The following is a 23,813-nucleotide window of genomic DNA, read 5'->3' as shown; positions in this document are numbered from 1 at the left end:
AAACACGAAAACATTTATTTCAGGTCTCACAGATACAAAATAGCTTTTCTTTTTTTTTCTGAGAATAGGATTTCTATATTTTTTATATATTTTTTTTTTATTTTTATGACTTGCGTGAGGTAAACAACAATATATCCAGTTGACGTAAAATGATTTATATGGCACACAAAGAGAAGTTGGTCTTTTCTGCGGGTGTAAGTCTCGTGAGGAGAGGAAGGGAAGCTACAGGCCGAGCAGGTCAACGTCATAATTCATCCTTCAACATTTCAACTTTGGATCTAATTATTTCAGCTCTGTGGAGCCTCTTGATGCTTTAAATTTGATTTTTTTAATAACTGTGCCCCTGCACCAAACACGATGATGAAACAGCAGCACAATGGCAACACACTTCGACCACATATAAGAGGAAAAATCTAGGTTTTCTGCTTCACTCAGGCTGCATTCACATGCAGTCAGATGGTTCAGAAGATGCATTCAGGTGCTTTGAATTTAGGAGGCATACCAGCACATTATTTATAGAAACTTAACATTATTTATATATTGTGTGGAGACAAAAATGAAGAAAACCAGCTAAAAGTCAGGATGAAATCATTTTGCATGTAAATCCAATATATTTGAATTTATTTTTTGCATGTTTCGGCTGCATTTGTGTGTATAACTATGGAGTAATACTATAAGTGTGTAATTTGGGTTCCTGGCAGCTTTATCACTTTCTTACGTCCCTGAATGCATCCTTTTTAAAACACTTTAGAAGACGGACTCGTGCCTGTAAATCCTTCCTAACCTTAAAGTCTTTGACATCACCTTTATGATTCGAGGAATCGATATAGAAGCACAATGTTATTCTTCATCACGATAATCATCATCAGAGAGGGGGGGGGGGGGGGGGTCAGGGTTAGTCCGTCAGACAGACAGGAGGCTGGTCGGGTCCTGATGGTCTCACTGGGGCAGAGCTTTGAGGATGGCGTTGACCTCCTCGGCGACGGCGGTCAGGGCGAACTCAAACTGGTCCTGGAGACAGGAAGGAAGACAATTACACAACACACGACGCGACAACAGCCATCAAGCAAGTCCAACACTGACCTTAGTCCGGACCATCCCGGGTCTCTGGTCTCGGACGTGCTCCAGCGTCGCGGCGATGTCGATCTCTTTCACACCTGCAGGACGACAGGTAGCACATGGGTAACACCACGCACTGATGCATGCTGGGTGACTGGGTCACACAATGCTTAATTGTTGTGTCTCTATGTTATAGATCTTTGTAAAATTAAATACATACACATAAATAATAATAAAATAAATAAATAGAGGTGTCTTGTATACATATCCATGAAAACGAATGCAGATAACGTAGATATGATATTTCCATGTGTGTAACAGATTAACTGCATTCAAACATCACCTTTAGCCATGCGATTGAGGACCATGTCGATCAGGATGTAAGTCCCGGTCCGGCCTGTTCCGTCGCTATGGAAACAAATGGAGCTTTAATGAATAAAAGGGAAGCAAGGCAGGAGAACCTGCATTGTAATTGTATCATCTTTTATGCCACAACTTTGCGTTTGCCTGCCATCAAGTGGAGACATGTGGAAATACCACGTGTGTGTATATATATATATATATATATATATATATATATTTTTTTTTTTAGTCTGAATGAATCTTTGGTCGTTGTTGCTTTTTAAAATATTACCGATGAAGGATCCAGGTTTACCTGCAGTGCACGATGATGGGGCAGGAGCGTCCTCGGTAGCACTTGTTCACCTTCCTGGAGAGAGAACACACCAGAAAACATGAACTGTGTGGCTGTATTTATGAATGTGTCATCACCTTTCTAGAATGTTTCTGTTTCCACAACCTTTACATGTAATATGCCATGGGAAACACAGGTAGATAGACAGACAGGGGAGGGGGCTTAAAGCTTTTTTTCGGCGATGGACCTCGTGCTGCAGCCACATCAGTCCATGATCATTTTTGTGACTATGCAACTGGACCAGACTACTAGCTGCAAACCACAAGAATGACACAGACAGATATGTTCAACATGATGAGGCCCCGCTGACCTCCATCGCACAGGGAGGATGGGGGGCAATGATTCAGATTTCATTGTCTAAATATATGGAGCAGACTGAAGAAACACCTCAGATACACAGAGAGTTTGTTTGGTGAGTTTGTACATCTTTTACACCAGATTTTAAAACCTGATTACAACACAGGAGGATTTAGTGTTTGAGCGTCTGTGAAGGCTGCGGCAGTACCTGCGGAAGTCCAGCAGGGGGCGCGTGGAGGTGGGGATGCCCTGAGCCGGCCAGCTCAGGAAGTGGAACTGAGTCAGCGTCCTGGTCTCCTGCGTCTGCACGTTCTTCAGGTAGAAGCTCCGCACCAGGAAGTCGTTGCACCAGATGTGCTCCGACACCAGGTTCACCTGGAGGATGTCACACACACACACACACACACACACACACACACACACACACACACACACACACAGCTGCTGAGTCAGACATGCTCCCTTCCTCCCTCCCTCCCTCCCTCCCGTTCTCACCTCGTAGATGTGGTAGAGGGACGAGCCCTCGTCAGGCCAGTAGCGGTCACACTGTTTCTCCCCGTCCTCCACCAGCGCCGTCATCATCACGATCACGGTGCAGCCGTTCTCCCACACCATCTAACCAACAACAACCAATGATATATCATGATATATGTACTGTACCTGTCTGCTCATAACATGTGCGTTAACTCATAATCAGATGACATCATGGATTCATGACATGTTTAATAGTCGATGTGGTGTCATAGACAGATGTAAACTCTGACCTGCCAGAAGTCGGAGATGGTGTGTGACAGGGGCCCCTGGGTGGCGATGTAGGCCGGCATCCGGGGGTCGTGCTCTATCTGAAGGGAGGTTATACAAGGTCAAAGGTCAGATCGGAGACGTTTCTAAATATAGATTTTAATGACACTTAAGTATACTTTTTCACAATGTCTTAGTTTTATATGTTTTAATATTACTATATTATGACTTTAAAAGTAGCATTATAAAACTGTATCTTTGTATAGTACATATATATATAGTCCTGTAAGACTGGGGAAGTGATGCGGTTACCATGGCGACCATCAGAGAGCTACAACATACTCACTATGGTGCTGGCATTGACGTAGTCGGAGCGGGAGGGGTTGACCTCCGCCTTCAGCTTCACCCTCGAGTGGTCATCTGGAGAACAACGGCAGCGTTTAAACTGTTATCTCTGGGTATTAATATTATATGTATGAATATTATATATACAGGAATATATAGGAATATTCCAGGTGGGCTGGTGGTCAGACTCACAGGGTACGGAGTCGGAGCAGCGGTTCTTCTTGGTGTTGGCGTCGCTCTGGGCCACGGAGACGGCGGCGGGCTCGGCCTGGTAGGAGCACAGCGCCTCCCACTCCTTCATCAGGCGGTCCTTGTTCCTCAGGTGGTCCTCCATGTAGGCCTGCGGGGGAGTTCATGTGTCAGCTCAGCATTACCATGACAACAGGTGCTCCATGCGTGCTGGTACCGACCAGGATCATGTGACCCGTGGAGATGTCCATGTTGGCCTGGGCCGGCTCCTCGCACCAGGACGGCGTGCTGCTGTGCGAGCTGGGACTGGGCTGGGCGCCGTCGCTGAACTGGGACGACACGCTGCTCACCCTGGAGTCTGCACCTCCTGCTGCTCCGCCAGCGCTGCCAGCACCTCCTCCCGTTCCTCCTCCCGCAGCTCCTCCTGCTCCGACTCCACTGGCTCCTCCCACGGCACCGAGGGCGGCCGCCTCCATCCGGCCGAAGGCGCCTTTGGAGGCCATGTGCTGGCGACACAGGTCCTGGTGAGCCAGGCATGCATCACTGCTTTATCACCTGTAATGGGTCTCATGTGATGAAGGAGCCATGTTTGTAGTCCTCCTCCCTCCTCACCTGGTACTCCTGGTGGGTGAAGCTGCCCCCCTCTGGGCCCAGACCCAGCTTCTTGGCCGCTAGCCGGTGGGCGTGGTGACGCAGGCAGGCCATGGTCATGGCCGCCACCAGGATGCTGCCGATGCACGCCATGGCAACCAGCGTGGCAAACACCCAGCGGGAGCCGCGGGGCTGGACTCGGGTCGCCAGGGGCAACGCCTTCCCATCATGCTGCTGTGGCAGGAGGAGGAAACACATGACATCAAACATTAGCTAATGAGGTGGTGGTGAGGAGGAGGAGGAGGAGGAGGAGGAGGAGGAGGAATCTTTTCATTTCTTTCTTCCATCTCAGCAGGACCTCAGTCGTGTTCAACCTCACATGTTCTTTGCTTTCATATCGACTGTTTCATTCCTCCTCTCTCCTTCTTTCATCATCGTTGTTCTCCTCTTTCCTCTCTAACATTCCTCCCCTCCTTTCCTCTCATCCTTCCTCCCTCCATCTCTCTCCTCCTCCTCCTCCTCCTCCTCCTCCTCCTCCACATGAAACCCTCTGCTGCCGTTCTTCTTCTCTCTCTGCTCCTCGGGAATCGAACACAAACACACCCACCTGTCCGACGCCGCTCTGCAGCACCGTCAGACCCGTCTCAGCCTCCAGGAACTTCTTCTCTGCCACTGCAGACACAACACACTCAAATAAAGGGGAGGCCTCAGAGCTGGAGGACTCGTACCACAATGACGTATAATATGTGATGACATCAGTCCACCAGCAGGGGGCGTACCAGCTTTCTCCACCACGTCTCCGGCCGTCAGGTTCTTGGAGTTGGGTCGAATCCGGAGGGAGATCACAGGTCCGACGACACTGCAGAGGACAAAACACAAGAGCAGGGCCAAGTTATACAAGTACAAGTACTCAAGTACAAGTACTCAAGTACTAATTTCTGCTTCTACATGAAGAGTTTATCATATATGCTGTTCCAGATTTAAAAGAAGTGTATGTTGGAAAGACACGACCAAGCAGGTCAAAGGATCTGCAGGATCCACTTCCATCAGGTTTTAACATCCCATTGATGACCTGAACCAGGAACCTGAACCCGTCTCAACCTGGGTTCGGGTTCAGGTTCCTCCTGGTCCTACCTGATGTTGGTGAAGGAGCCGGCGGAGAGGCCGATCCTCTCTGACAGCAGCTGCAACAGTCTCACCCCGTCGTTCAGACGGAGGGGGCTGAGGTGAGACAGACACACACACACACACACAAATGGGCATCAACACAGACAGACAGACAGACAGACAGACAGACACGTTCAGCCACACACCGAGCCGTCTCCTGATTGGAGGACGAGCCAAGCGCTCCGTACCTCTGATTGGTGACGATGTAGCCATACTCCTCGGCCTTGGCTGCCGGGTCCCCGGTCCTCGCTCGGTCCTGGTTCCCTGCCTCCGCCGGAGTCTGGGCTCCTTCTGGTCCCGCGGGGGGCGGAGCTTTGATGGCGGCCGTCTTAAAGGCCATGGAAGCCTCTGTGAACTGACGGAGGAAGATGTTCAGATAAAGAACTACAAATCATTTCTGAGAGAGAACATGTGTTCACCTTCTTGCCCGTGGCAGCGTTGTTCCCATATTTATCTGAATAGGACACAGAAACATGAATACGTCATATATTTATATGGATTTGGACATCATTCATTCAAGCTTAGCATCCGTCCACGTTCAGATTCTGTAAATGTGCAAAGAAAACTAAAAAGATTTGTGCCTCTGTAAATGTGATTCTGCATCACTCAGATTCAGTTTTAGTGAAATTGATAATAAACTGCAAAGAGTTTCCTTGTAAAGGGACCAGGATGAAAGACGGGGCTTATTTAGCGTGCAGACTAGTACCGGTCTGGTGTTTTCATCTGGTCCAACTGAGTCTAAGCGTTAGCTTCCACCTCTGTGCTTGTGTGTTTCTGTGTTTGTGCAGCGGCGGCAGTAAAAAGGACCTTTGGTCTGTTTGCGGGCGAAGGAGTTCTCCAGCTGCAGCTGCTTCAGAGCCGCCGGCAGGTCCTCTCTCTGCTCGGGGGTCAGGTCCTTCAGGTCCAGACCGTAGTGGTCCAGCAGCAGGGCCAGTCTCTGCAGAGAGCTCTCTGGGACATTTCACAGGTGGTGCAATCAGAAGGATGCTACATATAAAGTTATATTATATCCAATATATATATTGTCATCATTTATTGGTTGATTATTGGTCTCACCGTCCAGGCGTGACTGGGCGTCGTACTCCTCCTGTGCTTTCTTCTCCGCCTGCTCCTGCTGCTTGCTGAGCTGTGTCACCTGGGAAACGTAGTCCTCGCCGTAGTCCAGCGGGAAGTCCAGCTCAGGGAAGAAGGAGGAGGAAGAGGAGGAGGACAGTGAAGAGGGAAATTCTGCAGCTGCTGCCGCTCCTCTGTGGCGGGAGAGAGACTGCACGGGGGAGGAAGAGGAAGAGGAGGAGGACGAGGAAGAAGAGGAGGAGGAAGGGGAGGTGAGGTAAAATGAGACCAGGTCCTGGAGGAGTTGCCGGTCTCTGTCCAGAGGGTTTCCCTGGGATCTGGATTGAGAGGGGGCGGCGAGGAGCGGGAAGGCCGGGTTCTGGTCCAGAGAGTTGAGGGAGCGTTCTTCCTCCTCCTGGTAGCCGTACTGCTGCTGGAACAACAACAACAACAACACATTAATCCTCCATCAAACTCCAGACGCCTGCAACGTTCTGTCCTTCATCAGGATAAAACTACATGTCAATTTGAAGCTGCTTTTAAACCCTCTATATTTTAAAATGTATGTTTCATTTGCAACATTCTCATCTTTGAAGACAAAATGTACAGAGGTTGTCTTATTTATGAGATGAACACTAGTACTGATCAGAAATCCTCTCCCCACCTGGTGGTAGGTGTACGGGTCCAGCAAGGGCCTCTGCATGTGGACGGAGGACTGGGAGGGGTCCAGGACCATGTAGTCCACGTACTGCTGCAGCATCTTGGGGTCAGCTGGATCCCCGGGGCCCTGAAGCCTCCGCTGACCGGGGCCCGGTAGTCGGGGCGACCTGGGAGAGAACGGTCTCATGTTGTGACTCTAACAAGCAGGATGTTGTTGTTGACGAGGACTCTCTTACTGTATCGGGGACCTCTCCTCGGCCCTGGAGGAGGATCTGACGGTGGGAACGCGGCTCAGCTCTCGGCTGATGATCACCTGGGTGATGTCATCCTTCCAGGTCAGACCTGCGGGACCAATCACACGCTTACTTCCTGATCACATGTGGGTCACCGTACGGAGGCTCCATCCTCCACTTGATAGACTCACCTTGCACCATCAGGTCTCTGAGGACCTCTTGCAGCTTGTGCAGGACCGGCACAGACACCTGGTACTGGACCGGGTCCCGGTGGGGGTCCTGGCACTGTCCGAACAAACCGTCTGCAGCAGGATCGGAGGAGAGCACAGGTTCAACAGCGCCGTCTTTGCACACGTCTCCGTGTAGTACATCTACTACACACCGGTACACATTATGTACAAATACACACTCAACTTCACACACACATGTGCAGTGAAGCTCACTGTGTGTGTGTGTGTGAGGGGGGGGGGTTGTGGTGAGTCATCATCTCTGTCTCTCTACATCTCTCATCAAACAAACACACACACACACACGCTCACACCAGAGGGAGACACACACAGTCGTCAGGCAAGTGATGTAAATGTCGTCATGGAGACGGCCGGGGCGAGCTGCAATTGGCAGAGAGCGACTGACGGAGGGAGACCTTGTTTACGTTGCACTCTCATTTTTCTCTCCCTCCCTCTCTCTCTCTCTCTCTCCACCTTCCTGTCCATGTGACGAAGCTCGCTCACTCACTCTCTCACACACACACACACACACACACACACACACACACACACACACACACACACATACACATACACACACACACACAGGCTTCAGCTCTCACACGATGACTCAGACATCAAACACGCTTCTCTGAGATTTAAACTGACTACAGATTACAAATGGAACGTGTTGATTTGTGTATTTACATATAAATAAATCAAATGGAAACATATCAAGTGCTAAGCTAAGCTAAATGTTTGTTAAATTATAATATCTTCAAATAAAATGTATAACTATAAACTGGAAGATGATTCAGATGATTCAGGCTACAACCTGGAACTAAGTGTATTCTACTGCAACACTCCAGGGATTAGACTACACCAGATTCCAGATGTGTGATCCAGTCTGACATGCAACCGGTGACTTGCTGCCTTCCGTGCGCGTGCACGTGCTCAGACCGCCATCACACGCACGCCGTGACGCCGCTCACGTTCCTCTAACGTTCTCTGCAGACGGGGAATGAATGATCTTCAAGGACGACACGGGAAACACACCGGCATCAATAATTCAGCGTCTCTGCGGGCTGAGACACACACGTGCACGCCCCCGCCACGTGCACGCTCCTGTAATGACATCCTCGGCGTGTTTGAACCGGCAGGAAGGAAGCGTGAAACCCACTGAGTGATTATTGTACACCTCCCTATAGAGGCGGCTGAGCCGTGACCGCTTGATGGACAGGAGACGCGTCACGGCCGAACTTTATCTAAATATATATAATATAATATAATATATATGTTGGAGTAAAAGTCAGACTCACCATCGCTGCACAGCTGCTCTCTGGGACAGAGCTTCTTTTCAAACAGACAACCTGCAGACACACAAACACACAGTCATTCACATTGAGAAACATTCAGAAGTCTTTCATGTCAAACAGATCTGGATATTTGGAGGAAAGGTTACATCTTTAAATGCAGATTTAAGTTGATTATGGGACAGAAATGAGTCTTGTGCTGCTCAGTGATCACGTGATGTGTGTGTGTGTGTGTGTGTGAGACCTTCTCCCATCTCCCATTATCTGGTGGGAGCCAGTAAGCAGCAGCTGCAGCAGATGTGAAGCCTCTGTTGAATTGGACCTGTTTGCATTGTGTTTCCATCAAGGATTTCTGAAATCTGTGTGTATGATTCATGCTCACCCCGCAGTGCAACCTGCACAAACACACACTCTCCACGCTGACATCACAAACATGGGCGGGAGCCGTCTTCTCTAACCATTATTACCATCTCTAACCGTACAATGGAAACAAAAGACTCAATGACAGACTGAAACAAGCCTTTCACATTGAGTGCAGCAGAAGATCTCTCCGGGTAAATGTGATTATTCTTCTTGCTGATAGGATCCGGTTCCTACGACGGCCTCGCCTCGAGCCGACCTGAAATCCATACAGTCAGACGGAGCGTCGACGCCGTGATGTCACAAGCAATCCGCTATCAGAGAGGGAATCTCCATTAGAGGAGGAAGCAGGTACGCTGCAAACATAGAAGAAGCGATTCTCCATCCATTTCCCCGCCGTCTCTTTTTTCAGACCAAACTCCACGATGACTAATCCGTCCTCCCACGCATGTGCCATCTCTCCCCCTCCGCCTTCACTAGGGATATCATCATCCTCATCTTGTTAAAGTTCGTCCATCACTGTCAGCAGTCACGCCGGCCTCCATCACCTCCTCTAATTAGCCACTGATGATGAGAGGAAAACCGGTGTAACGAGTGTCTGATGAGCAGACTGACTCACATCCTTCACTCGAGGAAAACTACCACAGTATCATCAGCAACATGGCAACGTGTTTGGCTGTTACATGGCAACGTGTTTGGCTGTTACATGGCAACGTGTTTGGCTGTTACATGGCATGCTTTTGATCCATATTTGTTGCTGTAGAGGAAAACTTGTCAATTTTAAGCCAGTAATTCAGTCAGTGAGGAACTGTCTGATCACATTGCACCCGCTGGTCAGTCAGAGATCTACAAGTGCAGACTATTAACAGGGAGACAGTATGATGAACGCCACAATAACAAAGACGGGAAGGAAATCACGTGACTCATCTACGTCATCAACAACAGAGTTGCCATGGTGACAGACTGACAAGTTTAGTTTATCTGCAATCAAGCACGTCCAGACCCGGTACGAGGTTTCATCCGTGGAGACACAGAACCGGACTTTAATTCAGCGGCATCAGAAGGTAAAATCTGAAGGTTACATCTCTGAACAGGTTTCTCCATCATCAATAACCCGAGTAGCTTCAGCGGCCTCACACATCCGGCCAGCAGCACATCAGTATGAGCACGAAAACACGGCGCTGTACCTTTAAGGTCAGCACGTCATCGCACGGCATTTGCAGAAAGATAGGAAGGAAATAAACAATAAATAAACAGTGTGAACAGCTGGTCTGATATGCGTTCTATGTGTGGGAAAATCTGTCTGAGTCATCATCAGCTCAGAGACTGACCCCCCCCCCCCCCCCCCCCCCCCCACCATCATCATCATCATCATCATCCTCACCGTCACTGTGCCTTTGCTTTTATTGTCCATTAAGCGCCTGCCAGATTGAATCCAGTGTCATTCTCATAATGGTGCTGCTGGCATTCTGCTGTGTGTGTGTGTGTGTGTGTGTGTGTGTGTGTGTGTGTGTGTGTGTGTGTGTGTGTGTGTGTTGGGCTGACGGAGGATATTTAAGGTGGAATGAGTCAGAAGGAGAGCTGCGGGCTGAGTGGCAGCGGAGGCAGCGAGGTTACGAGCCTCCTCGGCTCATTCGACCTTAAAACTTTAACCTTTAACCCTGCTTCACACTCACCACTCTGCCTGCAGGTCCAGGAGATAACTGAGCCTGTATCAGGGTGTAGCTGTGGATCTGTGGTCTGCTCTTCCCCATACAGACACAACACTTCCTCCGTGTTAATGTTGACTCCATACAGGGATCCTGATTCTCACAGATGTATGCAGGGACATGCAGACAGAGTTCATAATGTGCAAAAGGATTCTCAGACGTCGTACATGTAGATCATTTCCTGTTCACATTTTAGAAACAGTTGACTCATTCTGTGAAGGAGAAATTAGGTATCTTTTTGATATATAATAATAATAATATGGTCTGGACTACACAATCAGGGACTACAGTCATAATCTCCTGTCATCAGTGAATAATCCATCATCTATGCAGATGTTTATTCAGAGTTTATCGTCATCACGAGGCACAATAATGGTTCACAATGACGGCATTATTATTAATTATAATACTGAGGTCTTCAGGTGTGTCAGAGAAGGATAAAGATATTTTGCAAGTTAATGGTCCTACTATATTATAAACTCACTATTCATAATAATAATCTCTGAATGTTGCCTTCTCTAATGCCATGCAAACATTCAACTGAATAGATTGAATAGTCTCTGCCGGCCGCTGTCCGTGGTGCTGAAGTGCTGCTGCCACGTTGAACGCAGCGACAGGAAGCCATTGTTGGACGTGTGAGATGAGCCGAGAGGTCGGTTATGAGTCATAGCTGGAAGCTCCTGTTATGTGCCAGAGATATCTCCTGTTTATAGATCATAGAAACGTCTCTTTTCTGGGTTTTTCTCTCTTTGAGCCCGACTGCTCTGAGATCAGCATTAATGCACTTCAGTGATCATCATTTTAGGAGTTGCAGGTTTACTAGAAAACAACAACATCAGTCATACTTGATGGATGAGCAGCTCTGCTTTCATGGTTTTCGATGCTACAGGGTCAGAGTTTGGACTCATCAAGTCTCATAATGGCTCTGTTCTTAAAGCATGCCACCGTTTTCAACAGGGATCTACTTTCTCTGAAGACACTACAGCGTTTTAGCCTCCTAGAATAATCGTATCTGTGGGGAGTTACATTATTAAGGTTGTAGTTCAAAGAGTAATATTAAACCACAACATGTCTGTGGGCTGTGTAAGGATGTCAACATGTGTGTATGGATGTATGACAGGTGTGTGTGTCCTCACAGTCGCAGCACATCATCACATATCACCTCTCACACACCCTCTCTGTCTCTCACACTGTTTGCTTGTGTGTTTGTTGTTGTTGTTGTCGTTGCAGACAGACAACAACAACAACAACACAACAACATGATTCATCCGGGCTTCCAGACACATCCGAGCTGACCCGCGGTCAGAGCATTCTAGTACCAATGTAAACAGGTCTGAGGCAGATGTGGACATGCAACAAATACCAGATGTTAGATGGCTCTTAATATCGATATTTTATATATATATATATATATATATATATATATATATAATATATATATATATATATATATATATAATATGAATTCTACTATCTTGTGACGCCAAACAGAACTATTATAACCGAACGTTCCCTCCTTTAAATCAACTAACAGTTCATTTTCAAACATGTTTAAAGACACAACCAGGAGGAGAAAGTGCTCGGAGGACCCGCTGCTCACTACAACCCTTCATGTAATGTAATATACATGTAAACATATATGCCCGGTCTACTACAGGACTGGAGGAAGCCTGCAACAGGGGCTCGTCGTCGCCGGAGTCGTGATTTACGCGCCGCCCCGACGCAGCGTTTTCAGTACAACGGGGAAGTGTGTCCCTCCACGCCGGGGCTGGATGCCAGCAGAGGGGTCTTACCGTGTCGGGCGGCCGCGCAGATCCGGCAGGAGGCGGTGAGGAGGAGGCACAGAGCCGCCCAGAGCCGCGGAGACCTCATGGTACATCCAACATCCACCGGAGCGAGGAGGAGGAGGAGGAGCAGGAGGAGGAGAGAGCGGCCGCTGCTGCTGCGCTTCTACCGGCAGCTGTCCATGACTGGAGGAGGAGCTGCTGCTGCTGCTGCTGCTGCTGCTCGGGACTGATGGAGGGCGCGTGCGTGCGTGCATGCATGCGTGATAGAGAGGGAGAGAGAGACAGAGAGAGAGAGAGAGAGAAAGAGGTTGGAAACCAGGACCACTGGAGGCGCCACACCAAGAACTATGTACAAACTACAGCAGATAAAATCATTTAGTTCCACCTCCGCCAGCTTGTTAGCTATATAAACATGTCATGTAATAATTAGATAATTCTACTTTTGGAAGAAGGCCTTCTACTTGTAATGTAATATTTTTACATCAGTAGCAGTTTATTAGTCTGTATTGACAATTATTTAACAAAGTTAATTGGCTGCAACTTTAATCCCACTTTGTACAAATCCAGCTACTTCAAGTAAATCTGCTATTAATGCAGCTCCAACTGTTTCTATATATTTACTGTATATATATATATATAAATATGAGAGAGATAGTTGTATAGTTAGACATAGTTGTGGCAACGTATTTGTGTTTACTGCAGGGTTGTAGTTTGTTTCAGGACATAGTTCTTGAAATATCAGATCAATACAAGTGTTAAAACTCAGTTATGTATTCAGGAGGGTGGAGACGGACATTTCTGGCAGCGTGGAGCATCATGTGGTTCACCGATTCATCCTGACAAATAACCCTCCAGACGTTCGGCAGCACATCTGGCTGCTCGGTGCAGTTTATTACAACGGAGGTGAAGTTTATTACAACGGAGGTGAAGTTTAATCTCCTGCAGGAGGAAACGTCCACACTAACTGTTTACAAACCAAACATGGATGAAAACACGGACAGAAGGAGGAGAGAACACAAAACTGGGAAAGCGTTCAATGTTTTATTAATTTCTGGACTATTTCAGACATAAGAAAGATTGAGAAGTGCTCGTGTCCTTTAACATGTGTGGGAGTACAGCATCCAGGAGTCTTCATTTTCAACATGAACTTATGATGTTGACATTCTTCACACCGCCATGTGTTGAAGAAACATCACCTCCTTCCTCCTCCGTCTCCGTGGTTACGGCTTTGAGGGGCTCCCGTCGACGACCAGCGTGCTCCTCACTGTGGGGAACAACTCGAAGAAACCCTGCAGGAGAAGCACAGCCAGTGTTATCTATTATTCATTCATCCGTGACTTACATATAAATGTACCCACAAATGTCCATCACAAGGTCCCAAGATGATCGAAAACAATCGTTTTCACAGTGAATCTCAACTCTCTGTCAGAGAGCTTGCATCCAACATGAGTTTGTTTTGGTGTTTCTGGTCCTGGTGGGGGGCTACCTTGAAGAGGGTGGTGCTCTGCAGCACGCTGGAGGTGCAGCACATCTCCCTGATGGAGTGCATGGAGAGCTGCGGAGCTCCGACGTCGACCACCGGGACCCCGAGGCGGGCGGCCAGGATGGGTCCGATGGTGGTTCCACAGGGGCTGTCGTTACGGACCATCACATCCTGCAGGGGGGGCAGTACAAATGAACACATCTCCTCTGGCTCTACTGGCCACTCAGAGGAACTGCAACCTCTGCACACATGAATCAGCCATTTAGTTGACAGACAGACAGAACCTGCATGGGCACATCCACCCGGCTGGCGATCTCTCGGATAACGGCGGCGGTGACGGCCGTGGTGGCATAACGCTGGTTGCTGTTGAACTTGATCACTGGGCCCTGAAAGAGAGAATAATAGAATCATTTGGAATAAAATTATAATGAATATATTAATCTGACAGCACTTAACATCGCGTCATCATCATCACAAAGCCCAAACGAAGGTCTTAAATGATTCATTTAGCACCACAAACTAAAAAACCCAAAGAATTCCATCAAATAATAAAATCAATAAACAGTAAATAATATTTGGTATTAAGTTAGATAATATATAAAGGTGGAAGAGAGAAATCAGTCTTTATTAACAGCACTGGGTTGAGTTCTATCTAGGAAAGGTCTTTGAAGCTGCTGCTCTGAATGCAAAGAGACTATTTAAAACAAGAGTGTGCTCATTTGCATAATGTCCCTTTAAAAAGAGAATACATTAATAAATCTCTTCACCTTGTGGAAAGCAGGACGGTGGTTTTCTTCATGCTTCTCCCTGAGAAGGAAATCACACATTTGATCAAAGATACCAAAGATGGGACGCCGCGCTAACGGAGAATCGTCGACCGACTGACTGACTGGTAGTTTGGGTGCACGGCGTGCGCCATGTCGGCGCTGATCATGAAGGAGAGCGGCGCCGCCTGCTGGAAGGCGGTGAGGTTGGAGGCGGAGGCGGACAGGCGGCTGAGGATGAGCTCCGTGAGGTTGGACTGGGCGCCCTGAGCGCTCTCCGAGCCCACCTACAGGACGCAGACGGTTACTACAACTCAGATAAACGTCCTAATCACGGAGACGTCCGACACCGGGTCCCACTCACCTCCTCGTTGTCATACAGCGTGATCATGCGGACGTTAGGGTCTTGGTCCAGAGAGTCCCCCGAGCAGGACTCGACCAGCCCCTGAGACACAACAGAGTCAGTGAGACAGGCAGAACGAGACGGAGGAGGGAAACGAAGACAGGAAGTGGCGTCAGACCTGCAGGGCGCAGTAGCAGCTGTGGAGGTTGTCCAGGCGTGGAGAGTAGACGAACTCTTCATACACGCCTCCCAGCGCCTGTGGAGGGGATGAAGGTTGGTGTTAAATATGAGACCCAGCTTTAAATGTAATAAAAGGTGACGGGAGGAGAACTCACCGCCGGCTGAGTGTCGGCCAGACAGAGCTCAAAGTCCAGCAGGGCCTCAGGCTCCACGGCCAGCTCCGAACACAGAACCTTCACCAGCGCCGGGTGGTGCTTCTCCGCCTGGGGGGGGGGGGGGGGGGGGGGACTATAAAGCTCTTATTCTGAAAATCACTCACCAGCTCCGTTTTCTCATGTGGCCTCACAACATGTTCACTAGTTAATTCTGAATCACTCTTTCCAGCATGTGCATATCGTCTTTGAAGTAACAAACTGTTACAATGTAACAGTGTAACGAAAGCAAATTAACGTATTATTTATTATGATGAAGATGAGAAGGAGAGCAACAGCAGCTAGTGTCCGTGTTACCGTGTTGGCGGCGGTGGCGGCGTCTCCGGAGGACGAGCTGCCCGTCTCCAGCTCCTCCTGCACGGCGGTGGCGATGATGGGCACGCTGAAACACACACACACACACACATATATATTTATGTATACATGTTTTTGTTGTGCCGACTGGTTATCTACTTCACAGACTTGAAATGAATCCCCTAAAAGGGCTCGGTGACTGACAGGTGGTTCTCCTTGTTGGGGCCGAAGGAGTCGTTGATGTCCCTCTGCAGGTGGATGGCCAGGTGAGGGATCCGGAGCAGCGGCCGGGACACGTGGAAGAGCCGGTGAACCAGCCGGCCGTTACTCTGGACGACACACACACACACACACACACACACACGAGAAAACATCCATTTCTATCACTAAATAACACTAAATACTTTGCTTGTTCACTGATTTTTACTGACAAATATAAAGCCTGGTTTTCTACTTTATAAAACTACAGCCGTCTCACAGAAATCCTCTAGAGCCAGCAGCTAACACCGTACGGATTGTACAGCAAAATAACCACGGGAATAATCCGGGTACCTTGACCATAACGCGGCCGGCGACGGTCAGGTCGCGGTCGAACCAGGTGTTCCAGATGCCGCCGCCGTAGCACTCGACCCCGACCTGCAGGCAGCCCTGCTTCGTCCTCTTCGACCGCGGCTTCACCTGAAACACAGAGTTCATCTCAGTAACTGTTTGGAGGGGTGTGAGACAGGTACAGGTGGGGACAGACGGGCGGAGGAGGGCGGGCCCTCACCCTGAGACAGGGGCTGTCTGTGTGGGCGCCGATCATGGAGAAGCCGTTTCCTGGCAGGAAGCGTCCGCCCACGGCGAAGGCGATGAGGCTGGAGAAGTTCCTGGTCACAAAGTACTGAGAGAGAGAGAGAGAGGCAGGATTTAAATATCACCTGCCTTCATTTGACGGCTTCCTCTAAATGTAAGGTTTATTTCCCTGACCCCTAACCCCTGACCCCGTTCACCCCGGCGACCGACCTTGCTGGACGGCTTGATGTCCCATTGCTCCGCCTCCTTCAGCTCGATGAAGCCGGCCTGCAGCAGACGCCGCCGGCATTCTTCAACCACTAAAACCAGAGAAACGTTGCACACGACAATATATTATCCAGTAACTTTTTTTATTGCGTTAATAATCACGTGCTCCTTTAAGACACTTCGTGGTCGAGGTTCAAAGGTCGGAGACAATCTGAAACTTTTATCTTATCTCAAGCTCAAAGTCTTCCATTAAACAGGACGACCTTCTTAAATGCTGACACAGCTTTGTTCATGTGAGATGACCTTTTATGACCCGTTTCAGCATCATTCCATCGACGTGAGAATCCCTAAAATTCACACAAACTTCGCTTGGCTCTGATAAAAGAACATCCCAGGAAAGCGTTCTGTTTTTTAGTTCAATGAAGCACATTTAGTTGACTTGATTTATTTTTCTGTCACAGTTGGCATGAAAAGTTAAGTTAACCCACAAATGCATCGTGGGAAATGTATTAATTCAAATGCAATGCATGTTATAGTTTTTGAAGCTCATGCTAAATGAGTGCACATGTACAAGTTGGATGAAGTAACTAAGTACATTTATTAAAGTAGTTAAGTGATATTCTTGAGTACTTTTTACTGCAGTTTTATGCAATAACTAACTTTGAAGTTCAAGCTATTGAAGCTTGAACTTCTTCCACCAGTCAGTTATGGAAATTAATTATTATTATGATGATAATGCAGCCTTCTTTACCGTGGTACGGAGACACCCCTCTGTTGACAAACTGCAGGAACTCTTTGGCTGCGGACTGCACGGCCTCCTTGGAGCTCTTCATGATCCGAGCCTGGAGAAAAAGACCAGATATCAGTCTCACAAATCCTCCGTGAGACAGCAAAAGCTAGCGACGGCTACTGGTTCCAACTTCGGACACTAATCGCGAGACTTGAAGCGTTTGGGTCAACACACAACGAGACTATCAAAGTAGTAAATATTACACTTTATATAAATTGACATAGCGTAAAATTCAAGCGTTGTCCGATAAAGGAAGCGCCGCTAGCCGTTCCTAAGCTAACCTGCTGCTGCTGCACGGCACAACTCGAGCCGCGCGTCTCTTCTTCTTCGCCGCTTCTCTTCCTCTGCGGGCCAAAGTCGAGGCAGCTCTCTGTGAGGGAGCAACACCTCCACATGCCGCGGCGACAGTAATCATTTTTATGGCTCTTACCTGCATTAACCGCACGTTCACACTATGAAGTCCGGGCGACGCGACACCGCTGTGACGGGTGGATACAGTCAGATGATCTGACGGCAGCGGGGAAAGAAGCGCTCAGACTGTTTTTACAGACGCAGCGCCACAGTGACCTCCAGCGGACAGGCGGTGTAATTACAGCAGTTCATATTTTTCCACAATCCCCTGCATTTTTAATAACATTTTTGCATTAGACATTGTTGTGTTGCCTTAATCTTTCCTTTTTTCAAATGAAGTCATTGCTAAGGTTATGGAATATAATCTACAAGGTTCACATGTTAACAGGACCGTACAGAGGACATTCTTTTTCTTCTTCAATTGGTTGTCTCTCCCTCTCCATTCTCAACACTGTTACACTGCTCTTTATTTACACCTTTCTCCTCCAGTGAAACACGAACGGAATGTAATGTGGTTGCTTTTTATTTTTAATCCCTCTCTTTCTCTGAGATTTTATGTTATTTTCCTCTTTATTTACGTATCACCACGTGAACCGGCCTTATATAGTCCTGAACAACGAGGGAGGGGGAGGAGGAGGAGGAGGAGGAGTGGGATCTGAAAATGATGAAGAGATGTTTATATCAGCTGTCATCTCAGTCTGTCTCACCTGCTCTTGAGGAAGCCCAGGGAGATGACACACACACACACACACACACACACACACACTAGGCTATTAATAGACGTGAGACCAACAGGCTGCAGTCGAGGAGCAGCAGTGGGTGAGATGAACATACTGGGAATGTGTCCCTAAGTACGGATATCAACAAATTACAAATTGAAGAAATATTACAATCTTCAGTTTTAAAATGAAGACAAGTGTTTACTTATTTCTTTATTCTTGTATATATTTGTTACATAAAGATCATCACACGAAGGCTTGTTGGAGGCGTTGGAGCTCAGATGCCACGTGCACTCTCCTACATATCCGTGCACAGATTCAAGTGTGTGTGTGTGTGTGTGTGTGTGTGTGTGTGTGTCTCCTGCTTTTATAACAAGAACATTTTGCATCAAACTATTTGCAACCCACAACTTTAGCAACTTTTCTATCAAATCAAATGCAAGTATACGTCCCGCTACTGTGTTGACACATTGGTGGACATTTCTATCACAACCTCCCCTAAAATGTCACACACTCGATGATGTCATCGCTGATGGCACTTATTGTTTGGATATGTGAGCTTTCTCCTGCAGGGACACAGTGAACGTCTCTCAGGATGGGATAGCTTTCCTTTTTAAGGCAGGTTAGTCCCAGCATAAACACACACACACACACACACACACACACACACAGGCCCGTCATTAACAACCAGCCTGCCTCGCCATGTGAGGACCACGATGAGTCTTCAAAGCCTCCGTCCTGCATCCTCACATCGTTACAGCGTGAGATCATTTCTGAGTGAAGAGTCTCCAGAATGGAAAGAGGAAACAGGTCTTCTACAAACCCACATCCTCGTCTTCCCTGACATTCGGTTGCATTGAGGGACAAACCCAAAGCGTCACACCATTTCAACTCTTGTTGCCGTATTGCTGGATGAGATCCATGCAAACCTAGAAACAACAGAGTTGTCCGATCCTGCCTAAAGGAACGTGTACATATCTGGCCTTCCTGCAGCACGTGGATCTGTGGATCATGATCCATCCATTATCTGTTCCGCTGATCCTGCAGGATCCTGGGAGGCTGACTGACAAAGTATTGCATATTTGCTGCAATACTTTGTAACTTTACGAAGTCGATTGTGTTGCTTTTTCTTCCATCGCCGTCGACCAGCTGGTTCTGGGTTTGGATCTTAAGGGTTTAACATGCAAACTTTTAGGGACGTTCATCTGTGTTGTTGTCGTTTCTGTCAATTTGTGAGACGGAGGAATGGGATGAGAGGGAGACAGAAAGTAGAGGATGAAGGGAGGAAGAAGAGAAGAAGAGAAAGTAGGAGGAGGTAAAAAGGGAGGGAGGGGGGGAAGTACAAATAGCCAGGGGCAGTAAGCTCCTCGTCAGTGCTCCCTCTGCTGAAGCCCTCGCCAGGCCTTCCTCCTCTCCTAAAATGGCCTCCTTCAGCTCCTCCGCCCAGACCGCCTCCTCCTACCGCCGCCACTTTGGCCACGGCACCTACGCCTCGCCCTCCCTCAACCGCTCGCTGCTGGGCCAGAGTGGATCCGGCGGGGCCCACTCCTCCTCCAGGGTCTACGAGGTGACCCGGAGCAGCTCCACACCGGCCTACCGCGTCTCCTCCAGCTACTACGGGAAGCCCCTGGCGAGCTCCCGGGCCTCCATGGGCCGCTCCTACGCCGGCATGGGCGAGACGCTGGACTTCAGCCTGGCCGACGCCCTGAACCAGGAGTTCCTGACCACGCGGACCAACGAGAAGGTGGAGCTGCAGCACCTGAACGACCGCTTCGCCAGCTACATCGAGAAGGTCCGCTTCCTGGAGCAGCAGAACGCGGCGCTGGCGGTGGAGGTGGAGCGGCTGCGTGGCCGCGAGCCCACGCGCATCGCCGACCTGTACGAGGAGGAGATGAGCGAGCTGAGGAGGCAGGTGGAGATCCTGACCAATCAGAGGTCGCGCATCGAGGTGGAGCGGGACAACCTGGTGGATGACGTGGACAAGCTGAAAGTCAGGTGGGCGAGGCCAGAGGCGCGTGTGTGTCTCTTTAAGAAGACTAAGTCCTGTCGTCATGACTCAGCTGCTTATCAGGAAACAGAGACATTAATTACTGAATGACAGCTTCTCTCACAGAGGATTTATTTACGACTTATTTACTCGTTATGCAGCATTCATTACTTTAGGAATGTTGTTATTATTATTATACTGTTATTAGAAGCATCTCAAACAAGGCTGCATATTTTAATAACATTTCAAAGAAGTACATTTCAAATGAAAATGTTCTTGGGTTTACACATCTTACATCATGACCTGACCATCAGCTCCGAGTCCTGAATCCTGAATCGGTCCGGATCCAGAAACAGAAAATAACACAAACTGTTGCTTAACTTTAATGTCGTCTGCTGCTGACGCTGTTTCTCCTCTACACTATTCCGTGTTTCTGCGTGTGTGTGTGTGACCAAAGTAAGGGCACACACACTGTTTACACGGCCCTCTTCTATAAAAGGAGAGGAAAGAGCTGCCACATATCTGAAGGAGCTCTAACGATCTGCTCTCCCTCCCTCTCATATAAAGGTGTTGCTCGTCTTTCACATTTCAGATCAGATCTTTTAGCTGGTAAAATCATTTAACAGACATATTTCATATATCAGATCAAACATTTAGAATCAACTCAAACATAGATATTCAGGATTTAAGATAATCAGGTCGTTTGAGATTGGGCTCTTCTCTATTGAATATGATACATTTCTTCCATATGATGTGATTTATAGTCTCTCATCTCCTCCTCCAGACTCCAGGAGGAGATTCTCCAAAAAGAGGATGCAGAGAACAACCTGGCTGCTTTCAGGGCGGTGAGTCCTCCATCACTTACTGAGGATTAAATACGTCGTAGGAAAGTCTATTCATGGTAGTAAAGGTCAGTCACAGAGTCCTGACCTACAAACTGTACAACGCAGGACGTGGACGCCGCCACGCTGGCCCGTCTGGACCTGGAGAGACGCATCGAGACGCTGCAGGAGGAGATCGCCTTCCTGAAGAAGATCCACGAGGAGGTGCCCTCCTCCTCTTTATGCTTCTATCGTTATTATGGTTCCTGAAAGCTCTCCTCTCCAGCTCTAAGCTGACCTCCCTCCTCCTCCTGCTGCAGGAGATCCGGGAGCTGCAGATGCAGATGCAGGAGTCGCAGGTGCAGATCCAGATGGACATGTCCAAGCCGGACCTGACGGCGGCGCTGCGGGACATCAGGGCCCAGTACGAGGGCATCGCCGCCAAGAACATCTCAGAGGCGGAGGACTGGTACAAGTCCAAGGTGAGAGAGGGGGACCCTGAAATCAGGACACAACGGTGGCAGTAGTGACGGTAGGGGCGTGACCTTTGACCTCTGCCTCCCCAGGTGTCTGACCTGAACCAGGCCGTGACCAAAAACAACGAGGCGCTGAAGTCGGCCCGGCAGGAGACCATGGAGTTCAGGCACCAGATCCAGTCCTACACCTGTGAGATCGACTCACTCAAAGGCACCGTACGTCTCTCACACACACCTACACACACCTACACACACACACACACGGTCTGAGGACACCGGTCTCTGTGTAAAACCCAGAACGAGTCCCTGATGAGGCAGATGCGGGACATGGAGGACCGCCACGGGCGCGAGGCCGGCGGGTTCCAGGACAGCATCACCCGGCTGGAGGCGGAGATCGCCAACATGAAGGACGAGATGGCTCGCCACCTCCGCGAGTACCAGGACCTGCTCAACGTCAAGATGGCGCTGGACGTGGAGATCGCCACCTACAGGAAGCTGCTGGAAGGGGAGGAGAGCAGGTGACCCGAATAATAACAATAAACCGTTATATAATGTGAGAAAGGAGGATTTTACGACACGTTGCAGCCTTAAAACTATATTATCCACATTAATGACAGGATCTAATTATAGACACTTAATCCTAACTCTTGTATGTCTCTGTGCAGGATCACCTTGCCCGTGCAGAGCTACTCCACCATGAGCTTCAGAGGTACGGACACAGCTGCAGTTACCTGACCACACCACCAGAGGTCACACACAATGCAGTTGACCTGCAGATGATCAATGATGTGTAGTAGGATAGCTGTCTCATATAATGCATGATTTTAATGTTTTTATTTGCTGCTTTTATATTTTGGGGGGATTTTAAAACGTAAAAAAAGTAAAAGTCTGCCTTGCACGTTGCTGATGATGTGTGTGTGTGTGTGTGTGTGTGTTTGCTGTGTTCAAACAGAGACCAGCCCTGAGAACCAGCAGCAGCGCTCCTCCGAGATGCATTCAAAGAAAACGGTTCTCATCAAGACCATTGAGACGCGCGACGGAGAGGTGAAACACACAAAGACACAATCTTCACATCACAACACGGGGACACATCCTCCTCACGTCTACACTAATGGCCTCCATTTATACTGATCTTTGGAGAGAATCGACTCTATTTGGGCCAGAATTAACTCAGTGATAAACACAACCTCATGGAAGGCAGCGAGAATCTCTCCTGATTGTACAGGTTGAGTCAGCACTCGTCACCTGTGACTTCAGCTGCATGGCATTCGTGAGGCCTCCAGGTGTAAACACACACACACATGCAGCGACACGTTCCCCCACAGATCCAAACATCTCGTCCCAGCAGCAGCTTCTGGAGGAACTCAGATCACAGCATGTCGAGACAAGTCACACACATAGTAAAGAGGAACAAAGAAACAGGAGAAGTGTTACCATCTCATCTGTGTTTGTGTCCCTGACAACAGGACGGCTAACACAACTATAAGCTGCTTCCCTTCACACAGAGCAGGTCCTTCCCATCCCAGTGTGTTTGTTCATGTGGTCGTTGTCGTGTTTCTGGCCTGCAGGTCGTCAGCGAGTCCACGCAGCACCAGCAGGACATCATGTAACGGAGTTTACACAAGAGAAGAAGAAGCAAAAACAACACCGGAAGAAAACAAAGAGAGTGAAACAGACTACGATTACGGCCTGTAGGGTTCATGTGGATCATCGGTCTCTGCTGGAAGCCTATATGTTAGTGTCATTCCTGTCTTCAAGCCACACTTTGGACTCTGATTGCTTTGCAGAAATGTGCCGTCCCCAGAATAAGAACACGCCGCAGCAGCAGGACTGAAAAAAGACTTTACATGGAGGTTGTTTGGGTTCTTTTGCAGTGTATTGGCAAATATTCAAATCACAACACAATTTTGCATCTTGAAGAAAAATAGTAAAAAGGTGTCAGAGACCGCGGCACACACACTTCTGCTCTGTGAAACTGAGAGAATCC

General features: G+C 48.5%; 3 protein-coding genes across 9 annotated transcripts; 1 reads left to right on the top strand and 2 right to left on the bottom strand.

Annotated features, from left to right (window-relative positions):
• Nucleotides 1-5: 5 nt before the first annotated feature.
• ptprnb (protein tyrosine phosphatase receptor type Nb) lies at nt 6-12,597 on the bottom strand. Of its 6 annotated transcripts, none has more exons than XM_084003877.1 (23): nt 12,411-12,597; nt 8,555-8,605; nt 7,221-7,331; nt 7,033-7,138; nt 6,801-6,963; nt 6,140-6,569; nt 5,891-6,034; nt 5,503-5,537; nt 5,272-5,438; nt 5,051-5,137; nt 4,696-4,775; nt 4,524-4,588; nt 3,938-4,147; nt 3,547-3,846; nt 3,329-3,476; nt 3,138-3,211; nt 2,815-2,892; nt 2,546-2,665; nt 2,259-2,425; nt 1,715-1,768; nt 1,403-1,467; nt 1,084-1,157; nt 6-1,011 (listed from the first exon to the last, which is right to left on the bottom strand). In XM_084003877.1, the coding sequence occupies exons 1-23, from the start codon at nt 12,487-12,489 to the stop codon at nt 940-942; spliced, it is 2,880 nt and encodes a 959-aa protein (XP_083860003.1). In that variant the 5' UTR covers nt 12,490-12,597; the 3' UTR covers nt 6-939. The 6 variants fall into 6 exon arrangements, with proteins under 6 accessions (XP_083860003.1, XP_083860001.1, XP_083860002.1 ...); XM_084003875.1 differs by having other exon boundaries at nt 3,938-4,150; nt 12,411-12,596; XM_084003876.1 differs by having other exon boundaries at nt 3,938-4,150; nt 6,140-6,566; nt 12,411-12,596.
• An 837-nt stretch (nt 12,598-13,434) lies between these two features.
• On the bottom strand, nt 13,435-17,995 carry dnpep (aspartyl aminopeptidase). Of its 2 annotated transcripts, none has more exons than XM_084004389.1 (15): nt 17,754-17,896; nt 17,434-17,524; nt 16,686-16,774; nt 16,450-16,563; nt 16,233-16,358; nt 15,885-16,009; nt 15,684-15,768; nt 15,330-15,437; nt 15,173-15,250; nt 15,016-15,096; nt 14,778-14,938; nt 14,655-14,694; nt 14,172-14,273; nt 13,891-14,058; nt 13,435-13,693 (listed from the first exon to the last, which is right to left on the bottom strand). In XM_084004389.1, the coding sequence occupies exons 1-15, from the start codon at nt 17,865-17,867 to the stop codon at nt 13,625-13,627; spliced, it is 1,551 nt and encodes a 516-aa protein (XP_083860515.1). In that variant the 5' UTR covers nt 17,868-17,896; the 3' UTR covers nt 13,435-13,624. The 2 variants fall into 2 exon arrangements, with proteins under 2 accessions (XP_083860515.1, XP_083860516.1); XM_084004390.1 differs by lacking the exon at nt 17,754-17,896 and adding an exon at nt 17,903-17,995 and having other exon boundaries at nt 13,436-13,693.
• Nucleotides 17,996-19,931: 1,936 nt separating this feature from the next.
• Nucleotides 19,932-23,532, top strand: LOC311009768 (desmin-like). Its single transcript, XM_084004135.1, has 9 exons — nt 19,932-20,537; nt 21,314-21,374; nt 21,480-21,575; nt 21,671-21,832; nt 21,917-22,042; nt 22,124-22,344; nt 22,492-22,535; nt 22,779-22,870; nt 23,395-23,532. The coding sequence occupies exons 1-9, from the start codon at nt 19,963-19,965 to the stop codon at nt 23,434-23,436; spliced, it is 1,419 nt and encodes a 472-aa protein (XP_083860261.1). The 5' UTR covers nt 19,932-19,962; the 3' UTR covers nt 23,437-23,532.
• The last annotated feature ends 281 nt before the right edge of the window (nt 23,533-23,813 follow it).

This window comes from Eutrigla gurnardus (assembly GCF_963514095.1).
Source record: "Eutrigla gurnardus genome assembly, chromosome: 24".
Taxonomy (NCBI): Eukaryota; Metazoa; Chordata; class Actinopteri; order Perciformes; family Triglidae; genus Eutrigla; species Eutrigla gurnardus.
The sequence above is the reverse complement of the archived record's forward strand: the minus strand, read 5'-3'. Positions and strand labels throughout refer to the sequence as shown.